The sequence below is a fragment of the Syngnathus floridae genome, chromosome 15, assembly GCF_059516105.1.
Source record: "Syngnathus floridae isolate MCC-2025c chromosome 15, RoL_Sflo_1.0, whole genome shotgun sequence".
Classification (NCBI taxonomy): domain Eukaryota; kingdom Metazoa; phylum Chordata; class Actinopteri; order Syngnathiformes; family Syngnathidae; genus Syngnathus; species Syngnathus floridae.
This window is the reverse complement of record NC_142427.1, coordinates 342,934-369,519: the sequence shown is the minus strand read 5'-3', so window position 1 is coordinate 369,519 and position 26,586 is coordinate 342,934. Positions and strand designations below refer to the sequence as shown.

The 26,586-nt window shown below is 47.0% G+C and overlaps 2 protein-coding genes across 3 annotated transcripts; both read left to right on the top strand.

The window, feature by feature from the left end:
* Positions 1-6,104: 6,104 nt before the first annotated feature.
* LOC148385787 (janus kinase and microtubule-interacting protein 3-like) lies at positions 6,105-8,487 on the top strand. Its single transcript, XM_088399452.1, has 8 exons — positions 6,105-6,782; positions 6,867-6,937; positions 7,074-7,178; positions 7,323-7,436; positions 7,518-7,634; positions 7,857-7,919; positions 8,006-8,104; positions 8,194-8,487. Exons 5-8 carry the CDS (start codon positions 7,566-7,568, stop codon positions 8,485-8,487), a joined length of 525 nt encoding a protein of 174 aa, XP_088255578.1. The 5' UTR covers positions 6,105-6,782; positions 6,867-6,937; positions 7,074-7,178; positions 7,323-7,436; positions 7,518-7,565.
* A 74-nt stretch (positions 8,488-8,561) lies between these two features.
* On the top strand, positions 8,562-9,990 carry LOC148385786 (janus kinase and microtubule-interacting protein 3-like). Of its 2 annotated transcripts, XM_088399231.1 has the most exons (4): positions 8,562-8,613; positions 8,675-9,187; positions 9,267-9,392; positions 9,762-9,990. In XM_088399231.1, exons 2-3 carry the CDS (start codon positions 8,975-8,977, stop codon positions 9,381-9,383), a joined length of 330 nt encoding a protein of 109 aa, XP_088255357.1. In that variant the 5' UTR covers positions 8,562-8,613; positions 8,675-8,974; the 3' UTR covers positions 9,384-9,392; positions 9,762-9,990. The 2 variants fall into 2 exon arrangements, with proteins under 2 accessions (XP_088255357.1, XP_088255356.1); XM_088399230.1 differs by having other exon boundaries at positions 8,571-8,613; positions 9,267-9,990.
* Positions 9,991-26,586: the final 16,596 nt, after the last annotated feature.

Sequence of the window (26,586 nt, the reverse complement as noted above, 5' to 3'; positions counted from 1 at the left end):
ATGCCGCATTGAACAACACCATGCCGCACTGAACAACACCATCCTGCACTGAACAACACCATCCCGCACTGAACAACACCATGCCGCACTGAACAACATTATGGCGCACTGAACAACATTATGCCGCACTGAACAACACCATGCCGCACTGAACAACACCATGCCGCACTGAACAACACCATGCCGCACTGAACAACATTATGCCGCACTGAACAACATTATGCCGCACTGAACAACACCATGCCGCACTGAACAACACCATGCCGCACTGAACAACACCATGCCGCACTGAACAACACGACGTCGCACTGAACAACACGACGCCGCACAGAACAACACGACGCCGCACAGAATAACACAATACCGCACAGAACAACACAATACCGCACAAACAGTTTTAGATAATATTACGTCGCAGTCATGTGACGCGGACATGACGTCAATAGGCGGAACTCACGGCAAAATTATAATCCGTGGGCGTGGCTTGCAACAGGAAGTAGGAAAGCGGCAGTTCTGGCAAACAAGACACAGCTGTTAGTAACACGATGACTAACAAGGCAAATATTTTTGTTTTCAGCTTGCAACTTGACCGTCTAGAGCGTACAAGGTAATTACAACTGTTTTTTTTTAGCCCTGAAAAGCGAGGGAGTGTGGCGTTTGGGAGGAATGTCGAACTCGGCGTCTGCTTCCAGCCACAGACGCCAAATTTTGACGATTATTTCGACTGGTCAACGGTTGTAAATTATTGCGTTGACTAAAAACTTTATTTAACTCTACTCTTAACTTTGCCGCTTCAGATATGCGGGTATTACACCGCGGAAATGACGTCAATAGGCTGAACTCTCGCCAAAATTCAAATCTGTGGGCGCAATGGCCTTGAGCGAGACACCGGATACAAACACGACGATTATCAACAGAAATATCTTTATTTTCCGCTTGCAAGTGGACCGTCTAGAGCGTACATGGTAAGTACAACTCATTGTGTTTAAAAAGATTTACGTTTGTGTAGTTTGCGTTGCGTTGTATCTGTGAATGTTGGTTGAGGCTAAATGTTAATGTTTAATTTCATTCCTTTAGGTTCCACGGTGTTTGTTGGCTGTATGTTTTCCACTGCAAGAAGAGGCTCGTATCATTGACCAGCAGGAGCTACAATGGTGAGTACCCCTTTCGTCTTCCATTTATGTTAAACACTTCCTATTTCATGTCTAACAGTACTCGATTTAACAAATAACCATAAATAAATACAGTGTGGGCAGTCACGTTAACATATGTGATTATCCTGCCTAATATGTTTATCACAAATATGTCACTAATCACTAATATGTTTATTTGTTTATCACAACACCTTTGGACCTTCAGCAATCGATTATTTACCTTCATCTACATAGAGACAGAACGATGGTGTCTTAAACATCTCATTCATTTCACCAAATAACTTCACGCAGGTGGATAACGGCCGTCTCGGTCACGCTATGTTGCGTGATGCAGTTTTGAAGAACCAAATGCATTTATTCAATGACTAAGTCAAGCTAGTTCTATGTTTATGATGTTGTAAGTTACGTTACCGATTGAAGTTGAGTTCGAAGCCAGTGGAAAACAGCGCTGCGTTTGTGCTCTCCAGGTACAAATGTTGTGATCTCTGACTGACGACCGGGCGAGACTCGAGTAAGAGATGTCCAAACGAGCTCCGGCAGGTACGGGCCAAGGCGGAGCGAACGGACGCCCTTCAGGCCGCCAATGACGAGCTGAGAACCAAACTAATGGACGTCCAGTTAGAACTTCAGCAGGAGAAGAACAAGGTGAAAACCTCAACAGACAGACACTGCCTGCCTCCCTGCCTGCCTCCCTGCCTGCCTCCCTGCCTGCCTCCCTCCCTCCCAGTTTTCCCGATGTAGATTAGACATGCGTGTGCCATGACTGTGTCAGCCTACATCAACAAATGCACCGAGGACGTCAGCACCACTAAGAATATCATCACCCGGGGCAACCAACGACCCTGGATGACTGAGGAGGTACGTCAAACGCTACGAGCGCGGAACTCTGCCTTCAAGTCTGGCGACAAGGAGACACTGAGGACAGCGAGAGCCAACTTGAACCGTGCCATCAGGATAGCGAAGCGAGACCGCAGTCGAAAATTTCAGGATCGTTTCCACGACGTCAAAAACATCAGGAGTATGTGGCAAGGCATACGGGCGATTACAGACTACAACTCACCCTCCCCCCCCCCGGTGGGTGTAGTTGATGCTGACTTTCTAAATGGTCTAAATAACTTCTTTGGGAGGTTCGAGGCACTAAACGGCACTCCAGCAGTTAAAACTGTCCCCCATCAGGAAGAGGAGGTACTCTGCCTTGACTCCGCCGATGTGTTGAAGACCCTGAGGAGAGTCAACCCCTGTAAGGCCCCTGGCCCCGACAACATTCCTGGGCGTGTGTTCAGGGAATGTGCAAGTCATCTGGCTGGGGTCATCACAGACATTTTTAACACCTCGCTGGGCCAAGCCACAGTGCCGGCGTGCTTTAAGACTGCCTCCATCATTCCGGTGCCGAAGAAACCTCAAATCACCTCATTTAATGATTACCGGCCTGTTGCACTGACTCCGGTTATGATGAAGTGCTTCGAAAGGCTGCTTAAAGGTCACATCGTTTCCAGACTCCCCCTATTATTTGACCCGTTCCAGTTTGCCGACCGGCAAAACCGCTCCACTCAGGACGCCATCTCCTCCGTTCTTCACCTGAGCCTGGCTCACCTGGAGGAGAAGAACACCCATGTGCGGAGGCTGTTCCTGGACTTCAGCTCAGCGTTTAACACCATCATCCCACAGCATCTGGTAGGAAAATTGGAACACCTGGGCTTCAACACCCCCCTTCGCAACTGGCTGCTAGACTTCCTCACCAACAGACCTCAGTCAGTCCGGGTCGGACAGAACACCTCTGATGTCATCACCCTCAGCACAGGCTCCCTTCAGGGCTGCGTCCTGAGCCCCCTGCTGTGCACCCTGATGACACACGACTGCGTCCTCAGGTTCACCACCAATCACATCGTGAAGTCAGCAGACGACACAACGGTGGTGGGGCTCATCAGAGACAACAACGACCTGGACTACAGAGAGGAGGTGGAGCAGCTGGTGGGCTGGTGCAGAGAAAACAGCCTGATCCTGAATGAGGAGAAGATGAAGGAGATCATCGTCGACTTCAGGAAAAAACAGCCTCACCACGCTCCACTGATCATCAACAGCTCAGCTGTGGAGGTGGTCAGCACCACCAAATTCCTGGGGGTCCACATCACAGAAGACCTCACCTGGACTATGAACACTACGGCACTGGTCAAGAGGGCACAGAAGCGCTTGTACTTCCTGCGGAGGATGAGGAGAGCCCACCTGCCCCCACCCATCATGAGGACGTTCTACAGGAGCACCATAGAGAGCATTCTGACAAGCTGTCTCTCTGTGTGGTGTGGAGGCTGCACCGCCTCCGATTGGAAGAACGTGAGGAGAGTGGTGAGGACAGCAGAGAGGATCATAGGGGCTCCTCTTCCCTCCATTCAGGACATTTCATCTCAGCGCTGCATGTCCCGTGCCCGTAACATCATCAATGACCCATCACACCCCCACCATGGACTGTTCTCCCTGCTGCCCTCTGGGAAGAGGTTTGCAGCATCCGCTGCAGGTCCACCAGGTTCTGCAACAGCTTTTTCCCTGCTGTCATCAGACTGTTGAACACTAGAACTGTTGAGCTCTAAACTGAACTCTGCATCACACATTCACAGAACTGTACTTTATGACACTACGGACCTCTATCTTGCACTATCTCGCACTACCAACTTTACTGAACTTGTATAAACCCTTTAAATAGAAGTTTAATACATGGTTTAGCATTCCTCTGCACACTCTTGAATACTGTTTTGCCTACTTGCACTATTGCATAATTATCACTGCTGCACTTTATACTTATTTTTAATATATATATATATATATATATAGTATATATGTATATATATATATTTTCATAGGATATGTTACTTCTATTCAACTGCAATATCACTACTTTGTTGTAAGACGTATGCAACGGAATTTCGTTTTGTATGCACCATGTGCAGACAAGATGACAATAAAGTTTGTCTAAGTCTAAGTCATGTCAGGTCAGCTGTCTGGAGAGAGAGAGAAGTCAGGACCTGCGGGCGGAGCACCACCGTGCCACCGCCGCCATGACGGAACTCAAAAGCAAACTCCATGAGGAGAAGCAGAAAGAGTTAGCCATTACCAGGGAGACATTACTGCGGCAGCATGAAATGGAGCTGATGAGAGTGATCAAAATCAAAGATGGAGAGATCCAGCGACTGAATGCCTTGGTCCTCAGCCTGAGGGACGGCTCCATGGACAAGGTGATCCGCTCTATCCGTGTCTGACTATCCGCACGCCACGTCGGGCTTCGATGCGGCCGCTACCGTATTGTGTAGCTTGTCCCCAGTAAGCGTCGCGGCGCTCCGTTGCGGTCTCAACGGCCCGGTGTGGCGCAATGTCTGCTCAGGTGAGGAGGGGGGGCGCTTTGCTGGCGGAGGTGGAGGAGACGCGGCGGTGTCGGGAGACCGAGCGGTGTCGCCTCCACCAGGAGCGCGGAAGAAGCCCTGGCAGCGGCCCAGCAGGCCTGGCAGTCCCGAGCGGCCGAGCTCCGATCGGCTCATCACCAGCATCGGGAGGAGCTGAGCCGAACCAAGAGAGACTGCGAGAGGGAGATCCGCCGACTGGTAGGACTGATCAGATGCGCGGTGCGTGACTATGTTCCCAATTTCGTTGTATACCTGCAGTGCAATGACACCTAAGGCATTCTATTCTATTCTATTTCACAAGAAGAAAATGTCCGGTTGCTCGCTTCGCTTTTGTCACAGCAAAGGTGTTCTAGTCGATTCAAGAACAAAATTGGCCGGTTGCTCTCTTTGTTTTTGTCACAATTCTGGCAAATGAGTTTGCCCGCCTGCCTGAGCGCTCCCTGTTTGTACATCCAGACGGATGAGATCAAGCTGAAAGACAGAGCGGTTAGTGTTTTGGATGAAGCCCTGGGGCCGGCCACGTCCACCGCCTTCAGCTGCAGACTCAGGCTGCCGAGCAGCAGATCGCTGCCCTGAGGGATTCCCAAAGGGCGGGCCTAAACTACCCTGGAAGTGGGGTCAACGCCGCTACTAGCAATCCTCTTCATTGCGTAAGCCACCTCATCACACACTTGCAGTACGCATGACTTAGTTCGTTGCTGGAGGAAGGTAGCACAAAAACAGTTTTGAACTTTGAACGAGTGCTTGTGTGTGTGTGTTGCGGGGCGTTTTCAGTCTCAGGAGGATCGGGACACGCGACGGTTTCATCTGAAAATCGCTGAGCTCAGCGCAGTCATCAGGAAACTGGAGGATCGAAACGCCCTGCTTTCTGAAGAGCGCAATGAACTGGTAATTTATTGACGGCACGCTTGAAGGTTTGCGCTACGTTTGATGCGCGCCATCCAGCGAGGCACCCATTGCGCTTGCTTATTAGTTGAGCGGCGCGGCGAGTCGGTTGCCTGGTAGATGTCTTTTATTGGGAGCCAAAGCCACGATTCCGTTCAAACCGATGCAAAAGGAATGGATACGTTCTGGCCCGCGTGTTGTGCGTCTTTCACATCCCGCACTTCATGCTTGCAGCTAAAGCGACTGAGAGAAACAGAAAGCCAGTTTCTGCCACTCCTGTACAAAAACAAACGCCTGAGCAGGAAGAATGAAGAACTCTCGCTGGTGCTGTGTCGCCTTGAAAACAAAGTGCGCTTTGTCACCCAGGAGAACGAGGAGATGGCAAGCTTGGTAAGTCGACGCGGACAACGGCGGCGTGCCAACAGAGTCCACTGCATTTGTGTTCCACAGAGAAGGCCTAGTTCGCTCAATGACCTGGACCGCGGTTGCGGCCAGCAGGACGGTGAAATGGAGTTCCTTCAAGTTGTGGAGCAGCGGCACATCATCGACGACTTGTCCAAGGTCTTCAGGCAGGCGACTCGGTGCACGTACGGCAGCGCCGCGCTCGCTCGCTGTCGCCAGGAAACCTTTTCCGTCCAAAGCTTGGCCGGCGGCCGCCATCCAAAAAATTGGCCCCTTAAATTCCGACCTTTCAAGCAGGAGCATTGTGCGCACGCGTTTGAACACGCTTTAGACTTGTTTTGCCGTTTTCAGCAGCTCAAAGCTCCCGTTTTGTCAGCGCCTTTGCCACTCGCTGTGCGCTGAAAACGACGGACTTGCCCGGCTGCTCAGCCCGTCAACCATGAGCCGCGAGCGTGACGTCATTGTCCGTAGGCAGCTAGTGGCAAAATGCACCCTGTTAGAGTTGCGCTCGCTCCAACTTATTTTGCAAGAACCACACGGGAGACAAGTAAGTTCTTTTGGACACCTGCAGGTGGAGAGTCCATCCGTTGTACGAATGAAGTCTGACTCTCGGCTCCTGCACGAGCATTTTAATTAAGAGAAACAGGGTGGGTGTAAGAGTGGATTGAATAGAGGAAGCCCTTGACCTCTAGTCAAAACATAGCAAGGGGTGTTTTACGACTTTGTGTAGGAAGGGATAAGCGATAGGGATAAATAAGGGATAAATAATATTATTTATTACAGGTCGCAGTCAAAGTCAAAGCAACACAATGATACGATAAAGATAATCTGGGAAACCCTGACACACCCTGTAGTTGTCACTTTTGGAAAAGACGAGCGTCCCTCCAATCATCGCCGGTGACGTGTTTTTCAGGCTCTGGAGACAGGAGCTCATGTCAGAAATGTCATTGTGAGTCGCGTTTGTTTCTGCGCCGGAGCCGTTCGTTCCCTTTGCATCCAAAGAATCTCAAAGGCGGATTATTTGTGTCGACAGGAGAGAGATTTGCTGCTACGATACCGACGTCGAGAATCTCTGAGGAGGAACAAAGCGTGAGGTCCTGCAAGGTGAGTCTGTTTGTTTGCGGCTGCTTGGTGTTGCGCAAGATGAAATGGCCTTTTTCTCGCTATCGTTCCTCTCGTCGATTCATCGTGAGGTGTCGCTTCAGTTTGTTCAGAGAGATGTTTGCTTCCGCGCCCGCAGGTCATCGAAACATTTTACGGCTACGACGAAGACGTGTTGGTGGACTCGGACGGATCGTCCTTGTCTTTTCACACCGACAGAACCCCCGACACGGAACCCGAAGAGGTAGCCCGCCATTTCTGCCAGCGTATTGGCACCAAACATTCCTCTTCAGCCTGGAATCGGACTCGTCTTTGCGTCGCGGGTGCTTTGTCGCCGGTCTGACTGATTCTGGTACTAGTGCTGTGTTGCATTGGTGTGTGCATGAAGAGGCGGAGCTTCGCTACCGCCAGCTGACGCAAGAATATCAAGCGCTGCAACGAGCCTACGCTCTGCTAGCCCAGACCAGCGAAAGGGGACTACGACGCCGAGAAGGAGATCAAGGTGGCGCCCCTTCCCGCAACCCCCGGCCGGGTCGCAGCCTCCCCGTTCTCACCCAGCCTCGGGTGTTCTCTGGTCTGAAAGGAGGAGGAGGAGCCTCCCTCCTCCTCCTTTCAGACCAGAGAAAAGCTGATGGTAGAAATGGGTCACTATCAAAGCAGAGTAGCAGATCTGGAGTCAGCGCTGAAGCAACAAGGACAGGTAAGCTCATCAATGAGCACACCTTTTTCTCAGACAAAATAGCTACATTCTTCAGTCACTCATCCGTCTGGCATTACTGGACCAACCCCCCCCCCCCCCCCCCCCCCGAACGTGGCTGGGAAAATGCGGAGAAAAGCAAATGTCATTTTCCAGTCAACTAAAGAATTTGTGGATGAAAATGACACAACATTCCAAAGCTGTCCACGCGTTTGTCTCTTCTAGAATGTCAAGTGGGTGGAGGAGAAGCAGCTGCTGCGTCAGAGCAATCAGCAGTTGGCCGAAAAGGTGACGGAAAGAAAGGCGCTGGGCGGAGTCGCTTGGCGTCACACCTGTCGGGAAGCCCCGCAGATGAGGTCTGACTGTCTTTTCAGGTCAGGCGGATGGAGGCGGAAGAAGCGCGTCTGAAAGAGCACATCCAGGATATCCGAGACCAAAACGAACTGCTTGAGTTCCGCATCCTGGAGCTGGAGGTGGGAAGACTCGCACAAGCGTGTTGAGGCCAGAGATGTGACGGACGGACGGACGGACGGACGGACGGATGCATGCCTCTGCCTTTCAGGAGAGGGAGTGGCGCTCCCCCGTCTTGAAGTTTCTGCAAGTCCGTTTCCCAGACGGCCTCAGCCCTTTGCAGATCTACTGCGAGGCCGAGGGCGTGAGCGTACGTAAGGCGTCCCTCGCAACCCTAACCTTAACCCGAGGTCCCAGAACACCTTACATTGCTCCTTGCGCCTTTCCCCCGGACATCGTCATCAGTGATCTGATGAAGAAGCTGGACATCCTGGGCTATAACGCCGTAAGTGTATGTCGAACTCCTTATGTTCGCACTCCACGAGACTCGGCGGCTCAAATGTGACTTTTGGAAGGCTTTGCGCTGAAAGAAGCTTGTTGACGCTGTGCCTTTGGGCTCTTGCAGAATCTCACCAACGAGGAGCAGGTGGTCGTGATTCACGCCAGGACCCTTCTCACCCTAGCCGAGAAGGTAACGCGCACGTCCACGCACGCTCTCGCATTCTGCTTATGTGACAGCAGCCTTTCCTCAGTGGTTAGAATACATCAAAGTGACCAAGTCAGCACTTCAACAGAAGATGTTGGACATTGAAAGTGAGAAGGTAGACAGACACGCGACATCAGCCAAGGGGAACTCCGGCAATGTGCCCCAACAATTCTGACCTTGAGCTGTGCTAGGATATGTTCTGCAAGCAGAAGGGCTACCTGGATGAAGAGTTGGACTTCAGGAAGTGTTCCATGGACCAGGCTCATAAGGTAAGCCGCCCTCAAATCTCCCGCCGGACCACTGATGGACGAGGATTGCGGCCCAGAGGATCCTGGAGCTGGAGGCCATGTTGTACGAGGCGCTACCGCAGCGGGACTGCCCCGCCACGGACGGCGAAAAAGCCAGCCACGCTGGCGTGAATGACGTGCTGACGGCGGATCAGAGAGAAGAGCTTAGGAGCGCCGTGGACCAATGGAAGCGAGCCCTGATGTGCGAGTTGAGGGAGCGCGACGCTTGCATCCTCCAAGAGAGAATGGATCTGCTGCACAGCGCGCAACAGGTAAGGGCCCAAAGCCAGCCCGGCACTTACTTGCACGCTTACTGGCTTTTGAATGCCACTTTCCATTTGTCCGTCCTAGAGGAACAAAGAGCTGAAAGAATTCATCGAAGCTCAGAAGAGACAAATCAAACAATTGGTGGAGAAGTTTCTGTTTCTCTTTCTATTCTTCTCCTTGGCCTTCATTCTGTGGCCCTAACACCAGCTGGTGAGTGAGCTCCAGCGGCACCGCACTCGACACCTCCGATACACTGCCAGCCGGTCTCAGACGTTGGCAGACGCTCCGATGCCAACGTATACCCCCCGCCACGGTGACAGAGGCACCGCGTCACACCTGCGCTCATCCAATCAGAAGGCAGGAAAAGCAAATTCACATGCAGGGCACTTTTGAACCAGAAGAGAGCGCCACAAAAAACGGTTGTTGCCCCAAACGCGCACTAAAAAGGGTCAGAATAACAAGAGTCCCACTGGCCAGCCGGGGCCACCCGTCCAGCTGTTTCTTCAGGGGGGAAAAAAATTGGAGTCACCGGTGAGTACATTTTGCATTTAGCTCTGCTTTTCTGCTTCTGTCTTCAAGTGTGTGGCATCCTGCGATCAAAGATTCAGCCAACCCCAAAGCGGTTGACCTCAACGTCCCACCACCATGCCTACCAGAGCAGGTGACGTGATGCTTTGGACATCCTTCCGTCTCAGATGCCCAAAAGTACTCTTTGCCACATCTGCGGCAATACGGTGTCTTTTCAAAGGTGCAAATAAATCCAGCGTGGGCGGAACACGCACGTCTTCGGTTTTTCCCGCTTTGTTTGTGTGACAGCTGTTGTGAAAATTTTATACAAATAAAGTTGTATAGTACAGGTTTGGCCAAGCCGCAACTCCCGAACCGCATGCGGCTCTTTTATGTTCATATCAACATTTGTGTGTGTGTGTGTGTGTGGGGGGGGGTTGTGCGTGTTGGCTTCACTTGAGTTCAATTTGGTATTTTGGTCAAAAGCGCATGTGGTGAAATTCCACAAAGTAGGATGGGCAAACACATTTCTTTAAACTATGAGTGTCAATTGGGCTCTCGAAATGGCAGGGAAAAGATGCACAGCAAAACGAAAATACGTAGATGAACACAGGACGTTTTAATCAGAGTGGGAAAGTTTCTATTTTTTGTTGAACGTGATGGCAAACCATTCTGCCTGATATGTCAGACCTCAGCGCATTTCAAAGATTCAAATCTTCAGCGCCATGCACTTCAGCTCACTCCATGCTAACATTGATCAGGCGTCGAACCCGCATCATCATGCTTAAGAGGTGGCCATGCTAACCAGTGCGCCATTATGTCAACGCATAATAACTAAGTCTACTGGTCAAAACAGCGGTTACTATATGACGTCGCTACGTCGTGGTCACGTGACGCAGACAAGACGTCAATGGACGTGGGCAGAGTTAACTTGTTTAAAAGGGAGTAGGCAGAAGAAATATTTAATTTATTTAAATCTATTTTGAGTGCACACCATTATGCCAATGCATAACAACTGTAAATCTACTAAACAAAACAGCGGTTGCTATATGACATCTGCCACGTCGTGGTCACGTGACATACGTGACGTCGATGGGCGTAACTTTCGCCGGAATTCAAATCCGCGGGGAGAGTTAACTTGTTTAAAAGAGAGTGGGCAGAAGAATTATTCAATTTATTTAAATCTATTTGGTGTGTGCCCCATTATGTCAATGCATAACAACTGTAAGTCTACTAAACAAAACAGCGGTTGCTATATGACGTCTGCCGCGTCGTGGTCACGTGACGCGGACGTGACGTCGACGCCTACTTTACATCCCACCGATCACAGGACCCCTCGGCTGCATAACCGTGCCCCCTTCCCAACCAATCGGATTTGCTATACGCGAAAACGACGCCAATGGAAAGAGCTTCCGCCCAAATTTAAATCCGTGGGCGTGGCTCGCAGCAGGAAGTAGGAAAATGGCGGCGATGTTGACAAAGACACAGCGGATGGTAACATACGACTAACAAGAGAAATATTTTTATTTTCTGCTTGCAACTGGACCGTCCAGAGCGTACACGGTAAGTACAACTCATCGTTTTTAAAAAGAAGTATTTTTGTTGCCCTGAAAAGCGAGTGAGCGTGGCGTTTGTGGGGGACGTCGAATTTCGACGATTCTTTCTGGTCAACGGTTGTAAATGATTGTGTTGATTAAAAAAGAAAACTTGATGTAACTCTACTTTTAACTGCCGTTTCAGATAGATTTGGAATTGCATCACATCCAATTTTGCCTAGAGCGTACACGGTAAGTAACACTCGTTGTGTTTAAGGAGATTTACGTTTGTAATAGCAGAAGTGTAGCCGCGTTGCGTTGTACGTGTGAATGTTGGTCCGGGCGAAATGTTAATGTTTAATTTCATTCCTTTAGGTTCCACGGTGTTTGTTGGCTGCAAGTTTTCCACTGCAAGAAGAGGCTCATATCATTGACCAGGAGCGAGCTACAATGGTGAGTAGCCATAACATTTATGTTAAACACTTCCTATTTCATGTCTAACAGTACTTGATTTAACAAATAACCATAAATAAATACAGTGTGGGCACTGAAGTTAACATATGTGATTATACTGCCTAATCTGTCACCGAGTAGATTGTTGCAAAGTAATATAAGATCCAAAGTTGTAATTCAGAATAGTTTTCAAAAGAAGGCCATTAGAATTATATACAAGTCTGATTACCCTGAACAAGCTATTAATTAAATCACAAATTCTTCAATTCAAAGATTTGGTAGATTATCAGACAAATAATGTCTAACAGTAATTGATTTAACACATCACGATAAGTAGATTGAGTGTGGGCACTCTCAAGTTAACATATGTGATTATACTGCCTAATCTGTTACAGAGTATGTTGTTGCCAAGTAATGTAGAATAGATCCAAAGTAGTAATCCAGAATAGTTTTGAAGAGGCCATTAGAATAATAAACAAATCTGATTACCTTGAACATAATAACAAGCTAAGTGTTTAATATGTCCTATGAAGTCAAAATTGGGCACCATCATGTGGTGAAATTTGGAATTGCATCACATCCAATTTTGCCTGGGAACAAACAGATTACATAAATCTTAGTTTTGAATAAGCCACTCCTTCTCAAACCAGTAAACTCTGCCCATTTTGCGCAGTAGATGTTCTGTTAATATCTAGTATTTATACAAAGTCATAATTTAAATTGCTTTCAACCTTCATTCATCGGTTCAACCAACATTACTCGCTCTTATTACCAACTTGTATTGATTTAACTAAGCGTTTAATACTTCCTATCAGGTCTCAAATCGAGATTTGGCAAAATACAATTTCAGCAAATCCAATTTTGCCAGGGAACAAAAATAGATTAAATAAACTAAATAAGTCCTCTTCCCATTAAATAAATCAGAAAAGTCTGTCTTGTAACCAGTCCTCTTCAAACAAGTAAAGTCTGCCCATTTTGTGCCGTAGATTTTGTGTCTATGCCTAGTATTTAAACAAAATCATAATTTAAACGACTTCTTTCCTTCATTCACTTTGGAAATTTGGAATTGCAGCAAATCGAATTTTGGCAGGGAACAAAAATAGATCAATTAAACTAAATAAGTCTTCTTCCCATTAAATAAATTAAAAAAGTCTGTCTTGTAACCAGTCCTTTTCAAACAAGTAAAGTCTGCCCATTTTGTGCCGTCGATTTTGTGTTAATGCCTAGTATTTATACAAAATCATAATTTAAAGGACTTCATTCCTTCATTCACTTTGGAAATTTGGAATTGCAGCACATCAAATTTTGCCTGGGAAGAAAAGTAGATTAAATAAATTTAATAAGTCTTACTACTTCCCATTAAATAAATTAAATACGTCTTACTTGTTCCCACTCCTTTTCAAAACAGTAGTTTAAAACGAGGGCCCTTCACTCAATCTTTAACCTCAACCCCGCACGTTGTGTTGTATCTGTGAATGTTGGTTGTGGCCAAATGATAGTTTTCTTTCATTCGTTTAGGTTCCAAGAAAACTTGATGTAACTCTACTTTTAACTGCCGTTTCAGATAAGCGGGTATTACGTCGCAGTCAAATGCCGCGGATATGACGTAATTGCCCGAACCTCCGCCAAAATTCAAATCTGTTGGCGCGATGGCCGTGAGCCACTGAGCAGCGACGATTATCAACAGAAATATCTTTATTTTCTGCTTGCAACTGGACCGTCTAGAGCGTACACGGTAAGTAACACTCATTGTGTTTAAGGAGATTTACGTTTGTAATAGCAGAAGTGTAGCCGCGTTGCGTTGTACGTGTGAAAATTGGTCGAGGCGAAATGTTAATGTTTAATTTCATTCCTTTAGGTTCCACGGTGTTTGTTGGCTGCAAGTTTTCCACTGCAAGAAGAGGCTCGTATCATTGACCAGGAGCGAGCTACAATGGTGAGTAGCCATAACATTTATGTTAAACACTTCCTATTTCATGTCTAACAGTACTTGATTTAACAAATAACCATAAATAAATACAGTGTGGGCACTGAAGTTAACATATGTGATTATACTGCCTAATCTGTCACGGAGTAGATTGTTGCAAAGTAATATAAGATCCAAAGTTGTAATTCAGAATAGTTTTCAAAAGAAGGCCATTAGAATTATATACAAGTCTGATTACCCTGAACAAGCTATTAATTAAATCACAAATTCTTCAATTCAAAGATTTGGTAGATTATCAGACAAATAATGTCTAACAGTAATTGATTTAACACATCACGATAAGTAGATTGAGTGTGGGCACTCTCAAGTTAACATATGTGATTATACTGCCTAATCTGTTACAGAGTATGTTGTTGCCAAGTAATGTAGAATAGATCCAAAGTAGTAATCCAGAATAGTTTTGAAGAGGCCATTAGAATGATAAACAAATCTGATTACCTTGAACATAATAACAAGCTAAGTGTTTAATATGTCCTATGAAGTCAAAATTGGGCACCATCATGTGGTGAAATTTGGAATTGCATCACATCCAATTTTGCCTGGGAACAAACAGATTACATAAATCTTAGTTTTGAATAAGCCACTCCTTCTCAAACAAGTAAACTCTGCCCATTTTGCGCAGTAGATGTTCTGTTAATATCTAGTATTTATACAAAGTCATAATTTAAATTGCTTTCAACCTTCATTCATCGGTTCAACCAACATTACTCGCTCTTATTACCAACTTGTATTGATTTAACTAAGCGTTTAATACTTCCTATCAGGTCTCAAATCGAGATTTGGCAAAATACAATTTCAGCAAATCCAATTTTGCCAGGGAACAAAAATAGATTAAATAAACTAAATAAGTCCTCTTCCCATTAAATAAATCAGAAAAGTCTGTCTTGTAACCAGTCCTCTTCAAACAAGTAAAGTCTGCCCATTTTGTGCCGTAGATTTTGTGTCTATGCCTAGTATTTAAACAAAATCATAATTTAAACGACTTCTTTCCTTCATTCACTTTGGAAATTTGGAATTGCAGCAAATCGAATTTTGGCAGGGAACAAAAATAGATCAATTAAACTAAATAAGTCTTCTTCCCATTAAATAAATTAAAAAAGTCTGTCTTGTAACCAGTCCTTTTCAAACAAGTAAAGTCTGCCCATTTTGTGCCGTCGATTTTGTGTTAATGCCTAGTATTTATACAAAATCATAATTTAAAGGACTTCATTCCTTCATTCACTTTGGAAATTTGGAATTGCAGCACATCAAATTTTGCCTGGGAAGAAAAGTAGATTAAATAAATTTAATAAGTCTTACTACTTCCCATTAAATAAATTAAATACGTCTTACTTGTTCCCACTCCTTTTCAAAACAGTAGTTTAAAACGAGGGCCCTTCACTCAATCTTTAACCCCAACCCCGCACGTTGTGTTGTATCTGTGAATGTTGGTTGTGGCCAAATGATAGTTTTCTTTCATTCGTTTAGGTTCCAAGAAAACTTGATGTAACTCTACTTTTAACTGCCGTTTCAGATAAGCGGGTATTACGTCGCAGTCATGTGCCGTGGATATGACGTAATTGCCCGAACCTCCGCCAAAATTCAAATCTGTTGGCGCGATGGCCGTGAGCCACTGAGCAGCGACGATTATCAACAGAAATATCTTTATTTTCTGCTTGCAACTGGACCGTCTAGAGCGTACACGGTAAGTAACACTCATTGTGTTTAAGGAGATTTACGTTTGTAATAGCAGAAGTGTAGCCGCGTTGCGTTGTACGTGTGAAAATTGGTCGAGGCGAAATGTTAATGTTTAATTTCATTCCTTTAGGTTCCACGGTGTTTGTTGGCTGCAAGTTTTCCACTGCAAGAAGAGGCTCGTATCATTGACCAGGAGCGAGCTACAATGGTGAGTAGCCATAACATTTATGTTAAACACTTCCTATTTCATGTCTAACAGTACTTGATTTAACAAATAACCATAAATAAATACAGTGTGGGCACTGAAGTTAACATATGTGATTATACTGCCTAATCTGTCACGGAGTAGATTGTTGCAAAGTAATATAAGATCCAAAGTTGTAATTCAGAATAGTTTTCAAAAGAAGGCCATTAGAATTATATACAAGTCTGATTACCCTTAACATAACAACAAGCTATTAATTAAATCACAAATTCTTCAATTCAAAGATTTGGTAGATTATCAGACAAATAATGTCTAACAGTAATTGATTTAACACATCACGATAAGTAGATTGAGTGTGGGCACTCTCAAGTTAACAGATATGATTATACTGCCTAATCTGTTACAGAGTATGTTGTTGCCAAGTAATGTAGAATAGATCCAAAGTAGTAATCCAGAATAGTTTTGAAGAGGCCATTAGAATAATAAACAAATCTGATTACCTTGAACATAATAACAAGCTAAGTGTTTAATATGTCCTATGAAGTCAAAATTGGGCACCATCATGTGGTGAAATTTGGAATTGCATCACATCCAATTTTGCCTGGGAACAAACAGATTAAATAAATCTTAGTTTTGAATAAGCCACTCCTTCTCAAACAAGTAAACTCTGCCCATTTCGCGCAGTAGATGTTCTGTTAATATCTAGTATTTATACAAAGTCATAATTTAAATTGCTTTCAACCTTCATTCATCGGTTCAACCAACATTACTCGCTCTTATTACCAACTTGTATTGATTTAACTAAGCGTTTAATACTTCCTATCAGGTCTCAAGGCAAGATTTGGCAAAATACAATTTCAGCAAATCCAATTTTGCCAGGGAACAAAAATAGATTAAATAAACTAAATAAGTCTTCTTCCCATTAAATAAATCAGAAAAGTCTGTCTTGTAACCAGTCCTCTTCAAACAAGTAAAGTCTGCCCATTTTGTGCCGTAGATTTTGTGTCTATGCCTAGTATTTATACAAAATCATAATTTAAACGACTTCTTTCCTTCATTCACTTTGGAAATTTGGAATTGCAGCAAATCGAATTTTGCCAGGGAACAAAAATAGATCAATTAAACTAAATAAGTCTTCTTCCCATTAAATAAATTAAAAAAGTCTGTCTTGTAACCAGTCCTTTTCAAACAAGTAAAGTCTGCCCATTTTGTGCCGTCGATTTAAAGGACTTCATTCCTTCATTCACTTTGGAAATTTGGAATTGCAGCACATCAAATTTTGCCTGGGAAGAAAAGTAGATTAAATAAATTTAATAAGTCTTACTACTTCCCATTAAATAAATTAAATACGTCTTACTTGTTCCCACTCCTTTACAAAAAAGTAGTTTAAAACGAGGTCCCTTCACTCAACCTTTAACCCTATTTATTCACCTTCTAGGCTAAGTGTTAAAGGCTAAGTGTTAAAGGCTAAGTGTTAGAGGCTAAGTGCCAGAGGCTAGGCGCCAGAGGCGAGTTTTTGTGGGCTGAAGTTTTAGTGGGGTTAGTGTGAATACAATCCAAAAGAATACAACAGAATACAATACAATAGAATATAATACATAGATTAAATTCAATAGCTCTTACTACTTCCCATTAAATAAATTAAATACGTCTTACTTGTTCCCAATCCTTTTCAAAAAAGTAGTTTAAAACGAGGGCCCTTCACTCAACCTTTAACCTCAACCCCGCACGTCACATTGTGTTGTATCTGTGAATGTTGGTTGTGGCCAAATGATAGTTTTCTTTCATTCGTTTAGGTTCCACGGTGTTTGTTGGCTATGTTTTCCACTGTCAGAAGGATGAAAATACAAAGTACAACGCTTGGACGTGGGCGAAGACGTCACCGGTGAGTCCTTCCTTCCTATTTATTTACCTTCTAGATGCTAGAGGCTAAGTGTTAGAGGCTAAGTGTTAGAGGCTAAGTGTTAAACACAATACGAACAACACAACGATACTGCACTGAACAACACGATACCGCACTGAGAAACACGATACCGCACTGAACAACACGATACCGCACTGAACAACACCATGCCGCACTGAACACCATGCCACACTGAACAACACCATCCCGCACTGAACAACACCATGCCGCACTGAACGACACCATGCCGCACTGAAAGACACCATGCCGCACTGAACGACACCATGCCGCACTGAAAGACACCATCCCGCACTGAACACCATGCCGCACTGAACAACACCATCCTGCACTGAACAACACCATCCCGCACTGAACAACACCATGCCGCACTGAACAACATTATGCCGCACTGAACATTATGCCGCACTGAACAACACCATGCCGCACTGAACAACACCATGCCGCACTGAACAACATTATGCCGCACTGAACAACACCATGCCGCACTGAACAACACCATGCCGCACTGAACAACACCATGCCGCACTGAACAACATTATGCCGCACTGAACAACACCATGCCGCACTGAACAACACCATCCTGCACTGAACAACACCATTCCGCATTGAACACCATGCCGCACTGAACAACACCATCCCGCACTGAACAACACCATCCCGCACTGAACAACACCATGCCGCACTGAACAACATTATGCCGCACTGAACAACATTATGCCGCACTGAACAACACCATGCCGCACTGAACAACACCATGCCGCACTGAACAACACCATGCCGCACTGAACAACATTATAACGCACTGAACAACACCATCCCGCACTGAACAACACCATGCCGCACTAAACAACATTATGCCGCACTGAACAACATTATGCCGAAATGAACAACACCATGCCGCACTGAACAACACCATGCCGCACTGAACAACACCATCCTGCACTGAACAACACCATCCCGCACTGAACAACACCATGCCGCACTGAACAACACCATGCCGCACTGAACAACACCATGCCGCAATGAACAACACCATCCCGCACTGAACAACATTATGCCGCACTGAACAACATTATGCCGCACTGAACAACATTATGCCGCACTGAACAACACCATGCCGCACTGAACAACACCATCCTGCACTGAACAACACCATCCCGCACTGAACAACACCATGCCGCACTGAACAACATTATGGCGCACTGAACAACATTATGCCGCACTGAACAACACCATGCCGCACTGAACAACACCATGCCGCACTGAACACCATGCCACACTGAACAACACCATCCCGCACTGAACAACACCATGCCGCACTGAACGACACCATGCCGCACTGAAAGACACCATGCCGCACTGAACGACACCATGCCGCACTGAAAGACACCATCCCGCACTGAACACCATGCCGCACTGAACAACACCATCCTGCACTGAACAACACCATCCCGCACTGAACAACACCATGCCGCACTGAACAACATTATGCCGCACTGAACATTATGCCGCACTGAACAACACCATGCCGCACTGAACAACACCATGCCGCACTGAACAACATTATGCCGCACTGAACAACACCATGCCGCACTGAACAACACCATGCCGCACTGAACAACACCATGCCGCACTGAACAACATTATGCCGCACTGAACAACACCATGCCGCACTGAACAACACCATCCTGCACTGAACAACACCATTCTGCACTGAACACCATGCCGCACTGAACAACACCATCCCGCACTGAACAACACCATCCCGCACTGAACAACACCATCCCGCACTGAACAACACCATGCCGCACTGAACAACATTATGCCGCACTGAACAACACCATGCCGCACTGAACAACACCATGCCGCACTGAACAACACCATGCCGCACTGAACAACACCATGCCGCACTGAACAACATTATAACGCACTGAACAACACCATCCCGCACTGAACAACACCATGCCGCACTAAACAACATTATGCCGCACTGAACAACATTATGCCGAAATGAACAACACCATGCCGCACTGAACAACACCATCCTGCACTGAACAACACCATCCTGCACTGAACAACACCATCCCGCACTGAACAACACCATGCCGCACTGAACAACACCATGCCGCACTGAACAACACCATGCCGCAATGAACAACACCATCCCGCACTGAACAACATTATGCCGCACTGAACAACATTATGCCGCACTGAACAACACCATGCCGCACTGAACAACACCATCCTGCACTGAACAACACCATCCTGCACTGAACAACACCATGCCGCACTGAACAACATTATGGCGCACTGAACAACATTATGCCGCACTGAACAACACCATGCCGCACTGAACAACACCATGCCGCACTGAACAACACCATGCCGCAATGAACAACACCATCCCGCACTGAACAACACCATGCCGCACTGAGCAACACCATGCCGCACTGAACAACACCATCCTGCACTGAACAACACCATGCCGCACTGAACAACACCATTCCGCACTGAACAACACCATGCCGCACTGAACAACATTACGCTGCACTGAACAACACCATGCCGCACTGAACAACACCATGCCGCACTGAACAACACCATGCCGCATTGAACAACACCATGCCGCATTGAACAACACCATGCCGCACTGAACAACACCATCCTGCACTGAACAACACCATGCCGCATTGAACAACACCATGCCGCACTGAACAACACCATCCTGCACTGAACAACACCATCCCGCACTGAACAACACCATCCCGCATTCAACAACACCATCCTGTACTGAACAACACCATGCCGCACTGAACAACACCATGCCGCACTGAACAACACCATTCCGCACTGAACAACACCATGCCGCACTGAACAACACCATCCTGCACTGAACAACACCATCCCGCACTGAACAACACCATGCCGCATTGAACAACACCATCCTGCACTGAACAACACCATCCTGCACTGAACAACACCATGCCGCACTGAACAACACCATGCCGCACTGAACAACACCATGCCGCACTGAACAACACCATGCCGCACTGAACAACATTATGCCGCACTGAACAACATTATGTCGCACTGAACAACACCATGCCGCACTGAACAACACCATGCCGCACTGAACAACATTATGCCGCACTGAAAAACACCATGCCGCACTGAACAACACCATCCCGCACTGAACAACACCATGCCGCATTGAACAACACCATGCCGCACTGAACAACACCATGCTGCACTGAACAACATTATGCTGCACTGAACAACACCATGCCGCACTGAACAACATTATAACGCACTGAACAACACCATCCCGCACTGAACAACACCATCCTGCACTGAACAACACCACCCCGCACTGAACAACACGATCCCGCATTGAACACCATCCCGCACTGAACAACACCATGCCGCACTGAACAACACCATTCCGCACTGAACAACACCATGCCGCACTGAACAACACCATGCCGCACTGAACAACACCATGCCGCACTGAACAACACCATGCCGCACTGAACAACATTATGCCGCACTGAACAACACCATGCCGCACTGAACAACACCATCCCGCACTGAACAACACCATGCCGCATTGAACAACACCATGCCGCACTGAACAACACCATCCTGCACTGAACAACACCATCCCGCACTAAACAACACCATGCCGCACTGAACAACATTATGGCGCACTGGACAACATTATGCCGCACTGAACAACACCATGCCGCACTGAACAACACCATGCCGCACTGAACAACACCATGCCGCACTGAACAACACCATGCCGCACTGAACAACATTATGCCGCACTGAACAACACCATGCCGCACTGAACAACACCATGCCGCACTGAACAACATGATCCCGCATTGAACAACACCATCCTGCACTGAACAACACCATGCCGCACTGAACAACACCATGCCGCACTGAACAACACCATTCCGCACTGAACAACACCATGCCGCACTGAACGACACCATCCTGCACTGAACAACACCATCCCGCACTGAACAACACCATGCCGCATTAAACAACACCATGCCGCACTGAACAACACATCCTGCACTGAACAACACCATGCCGCACTGAACAACACCATGCCGCACTGAACAACACCATGCCGCACTGAACAACATTATGCCGCACTGAACAACATTATGCCGCACTAAACAACATTATGTCGCACTGAACAACACCATGCCGCACTGAACAACACCATGCTGCACTGAACAACATTATGCCGCACTGAACAACACGATCCCGCATTGAACAACACCATCCCGCAGTGAACAACACCATGCCGCATTGAACAACACCATGCCGCACTGAACAACACCATCCTGCACTGAACAACACCATGCCGCACTGAACAACACCATGCCGCACTGAACAACATTATGCCGCACTGAAAAACACCATGCCGCACTGAACAACACCATCCCGCACTGAACAACACCATGCCGCATTGAACAACACCATGCCGCACTGAACAACACCATGCTGCACTGAACAACATTATGCTGCACTGAACAACACGATCCTGCATTGAACAACACCATGCCGCACTGAACAACACCATCCTGCACTCAACAACACCATCCTGCACTGAACAACACCACCCCGCACTGAACAACACGATCCCGCATTGAACAACACCATCCCGCACTGAACAACACCATGCCGCACTGAACAACACCATTCCGCACTGAACAACACCATGCCGCACTGAACAACACCATGCCGCACTGAACAACACCATGCCGCACTGAACAACACCATGCCGCACTGAACAACATTATGCCGCACTGAACAACACCATGCCGCACTGAACAACACCATCCCGCACTGAACAACACCATGCCGCATTGAACAACACCATGCCGCACTGAACAACACCATCCTGCACTGAACAACACCATCCCGCACTAAACAACACCATGCCGCACTGAACAACATTATGGCGCACTGGACAACATTATGCCGCACTGAACAACACCATGCCGCACTGAACAACACCATGCCGCACTGAACAACACCATGCCGCACTGAACAACACCATGCCGCACTGAACAACATTATGCCGCACTGAACAACACCATGCCGCACTGAACAACACCATGCCGCACTGAACAACACGATCCCGCATTGAACAACACCATCCTGCACTGAACAACACCATGCCGCACTGAACAACACCATGCCGCACTGAACAACACCATTCCGCACTGAACAACACCATGCCGCACTGAACAACACCATCCTGCACTGAACAACACCATCCCGCACTGAACAACACCATGCCGCATTGAACAACACCATGCCGCACTGAACAACACCATCCCGCACTGAACAACACCATGCCGCATTGAACAACACCATGCCGCACTGAACAACACCATCCTGCACTGAACAACATTATGCCGCACTGAACAACACCATGCCGCACAAACAGTTTTAGATAATATTACGTCGCAGTCATGTGACGCGGACATGACGTCAATAGGCGGAACTCACGGCAAAATTATAATCCGTGGGCGTGGCTTGCAACAGGAAGTAGGAAAGCGGCAGTTCTGGCAAACAAGACACAGCTGTTAGTAACACGATGACTAACAAGGCAAATATTTTTGTTTTCAGCTTGCAACTTGACCGTCTAGAGTGTACAAGGTAATTACAACTGTTTTTTTTTAGCCCTGAAAAGCGAGGGAGTGTGGCGTTTGGGAGGAATGTCGAACTCGGCGTCTGCTTCCAGCCACAGACGCCAAATTTTGACGATTATTTCGACTGGTCAACGGTTGTAAATTATTGCGTTGACTAAAAACTTTATTTAACTCTACTCTTAACTTTGCCGCTTCAGATATGCGGGTATTACACCGCGGAAATGACGTCAATAGGCTGAACTCTCGCCAAAATTCAAATCTGTGGGCGCAATGGCCTTGAGCGAGACACCGGATACAAACACGACGATTATCAACAGAAATATCTTTATTTTCCGCTTGCAAGTGGACCGTCTAGAGCGTACATGGTAAGTACAACTCATTGTGTTTAAAAAGATTTACGTTTGTGTAGTTTGCGTTGCGTTGTATCTGTGAATGTTGGTTGAGGCTAAATGTTAATGTTTAATTTCATTCCTTTAGGTTCCACGGTGTTTGTTGGCTGTATGTTTTCCACTGCAAGAAGAGGCTCGTATCATTGACCAGCAGGAGCTACAATGGTGAGTACCCCTTTCGTCTTCCATTTATGTTAAACACTTCCTATTTCATGTCTAACAGTACTCGATTTAACAAATAACCATAAATAAATACAGTGTGGGCAGTCACGTTAACATATGTGATTATCCTGCCTAATATGTTTATCACAAATATGTCACTAATCACTAATATGTTTATTTGTTTATCACAACACCTTTGGACCTTCAGCAATCGATTATTTACCTTCATCTACATAGAGACAGAACGATGGTGTCTTAAACATCTCATTCATTTCACCAAATAACTTCACGCAGGTGGATAACGGCCGTCTCGGTCACGCTATGTTGCGTGATGCAGTTTTGAAGAACCAAATGCATTTATTCAATGACTAAGTCAAGCTAGTTCTATGTTTATGATGTTGTAAGTTACGGTACCGATTGAAGTTGAGTTCGAAGCCAGTGGAAAACAGCGCTGCGTTTGTGCTCTCCAGGTACAAATGTTGTGATCTCTGACTGACGACCGGGCGAGACTCGAGTAAGAGATGTCCAAACGAGCTCCGGCAGGTACGGGCCAAGGCGGAGCGAACGGACGCCCTTCAGGCCGCCAATGACGAGCTGAGAACCAAACTGATGGACGTCCAGTTAGAACTTCAGCAGGAGAAGAACAAGGTGAAAACCTCAACAGACAGACACTGCCTGCCTCCCTGCCTGCCTCCCTGCCTGCCTCCCTGCCTGCCTCCCTCCCTCCCAGTTTTCCCGATGTAGATTAGACATGCGTGTGCCATGACTGTGTCAGCCTACATCAACAAATGCACCGAGGACGTCAGCACCACTAAGAATATCATCACCCGGGGCAACCAACGACCCTGGATGACTGAGGAGGTACGTCAAACGCTACGAGCGCGGAACTCTGCCTTCAAGTCTGGCGACAAGGAGACACTGAGGACAGCGAGAGCCAACTTGAACCGTGCCATCAGGATAGCGAAGCGAGACCGCAGTCGAAAATTTCAGGATCGTTTCCACGACGTCAAAAACATCAGGAGTATGTGGCAAGGCATACGGGCGATTACAGACTACAACTCACCCTCCCCCCCCCCGGTGGGTGTAGTTGATGCTGACTTTCTAAATGGTCTAAATAACTTCTTTGGGAGGTTCGAGGCACTAAACGGCACTCCAGCAGTTAAAACTGTCCCCCATCAGGAAGAGGAGGTACTCTGCCTTGACTCCGCCGATGTGTTGAAGACCCTGAGGAGAGTCAACCCCTGTAAGGCCCCTGGCCCCGACAACATTCCTGGGCGTGTGTTCAGGGAATGTGCAAGTCATCTGGCTGGGGTCATCACAGACATTTTTAACACCTCGCTGGGCCAAGCCACAGTGCCGGCGTGCTTTAAGACTGCCTCCATCATTCCGGTGCCGAAGAAACCTCAAATCACCTCATTTAATGATTACCGGCCTGTTGCACTGACTCCGGTTATGATGAAGTGCTTCGAAAGGCTGCTTAAAGGTCACATCGTTTCCAGACTCCCCCTATTATTTGACCCGTTCCAGTTTGCCGACCGGCAAAACCGCTCCACTCAGGACGCCATCTCCTCCGTTCTTCACCTGAGCCTGGCTCACCTGGAGGAGAAGAACACCCATGTGCGGAGGCTGTTCCTGGACTTCAGCTCAGCGTTTAACACCATCATCCCACAGCATCTGGTAGGAAAATTGGAACACCTGGGCTTCAACACCCCCCTTCGCAACTGGCTGCTAGACTTCCTCACCAACAGACCTCAGTCAGTCCGGGTCGGACAGAACACCTCTGATGTCATCACCCTCAGCACAGGCTCCCTTCAGGGCTGCGTCCTGAGCCCCCTGCTGTGCACCCTGATGACACACGACTGCGTCCTCAGGTTCACCACCAATCACATCGTGAAGTCAGCAGACGACACAACGGTGGTGGGGCTCATCAGAGACAACAACGACCTGGACTACAGAGAGGAGGTGGAGCAGCTGGTGGGCTGGTGCAGAGAAAACAGCCTGATCCTGAATGAGGAGAAGATGAAGGAGATCATCGTCGACTTCAGGAAAAAACAGCCTCACCACGCTCCACTGATCATCAACAGCTCAGCTGTGGAGGTGGTCAGCACCACCAAATTCCTGGGGGTCCACATCACAGAAGACCTCACCTGGACTATGAACACTACGGCACTGGTCAAGAGGGCACAGAAGCGCTTGTACTTCCTGCGGAGGATGAGGAGAGCCCACCTGCCCCCACCCATCATGAGGACGTTCTACAGGAGCACCATAGAGAGCATTCTGACAAGCTGTCTCTCTGTGTGGTGTGGAGGCTGCACCGCCTCCGATTGGAAGAACGTGAGGAGAGTGGTGAGGACAGCAGAGAGGATCATAGGGGCTCCTCTTCCCTCCATTCAGGACATTTCATCTCAGCGCTGCATGTCCCGTGCCCGTAACATCATCAATGACCCATCACACCCCCACCATGGACTGTTCTCCCTGCTGCCCTCTGGGAAGAGGTTTGCAGCATCCGCTGCAGGTCCACCAGGTTCTGCAACAGCTTTTCCCCTGCTGTCATCAGACTGTTGAACACTAGAACTGTTGAGCTCTAAACTGAACTCTGCATCACACATTCACAGAACTGTACTTTATGACACTACGGACCTCTATCTTGCACTATCTCGCACTACCAACTTTACTGAACTTGTATAAACCCTTTAAATAGAAGTTTAATACATGGTTTAGCATTCCTCTGCACACTCTTGAATACTGTTTTGCCTACTTGCACTATTGCATAATTATCACTGCTGCACTTTATACTTATTTTTAATATATATATATATATATATATATATATATATATATAGTATATATGTATATATATATATTTTCATAGGGTATGTTACTTCTA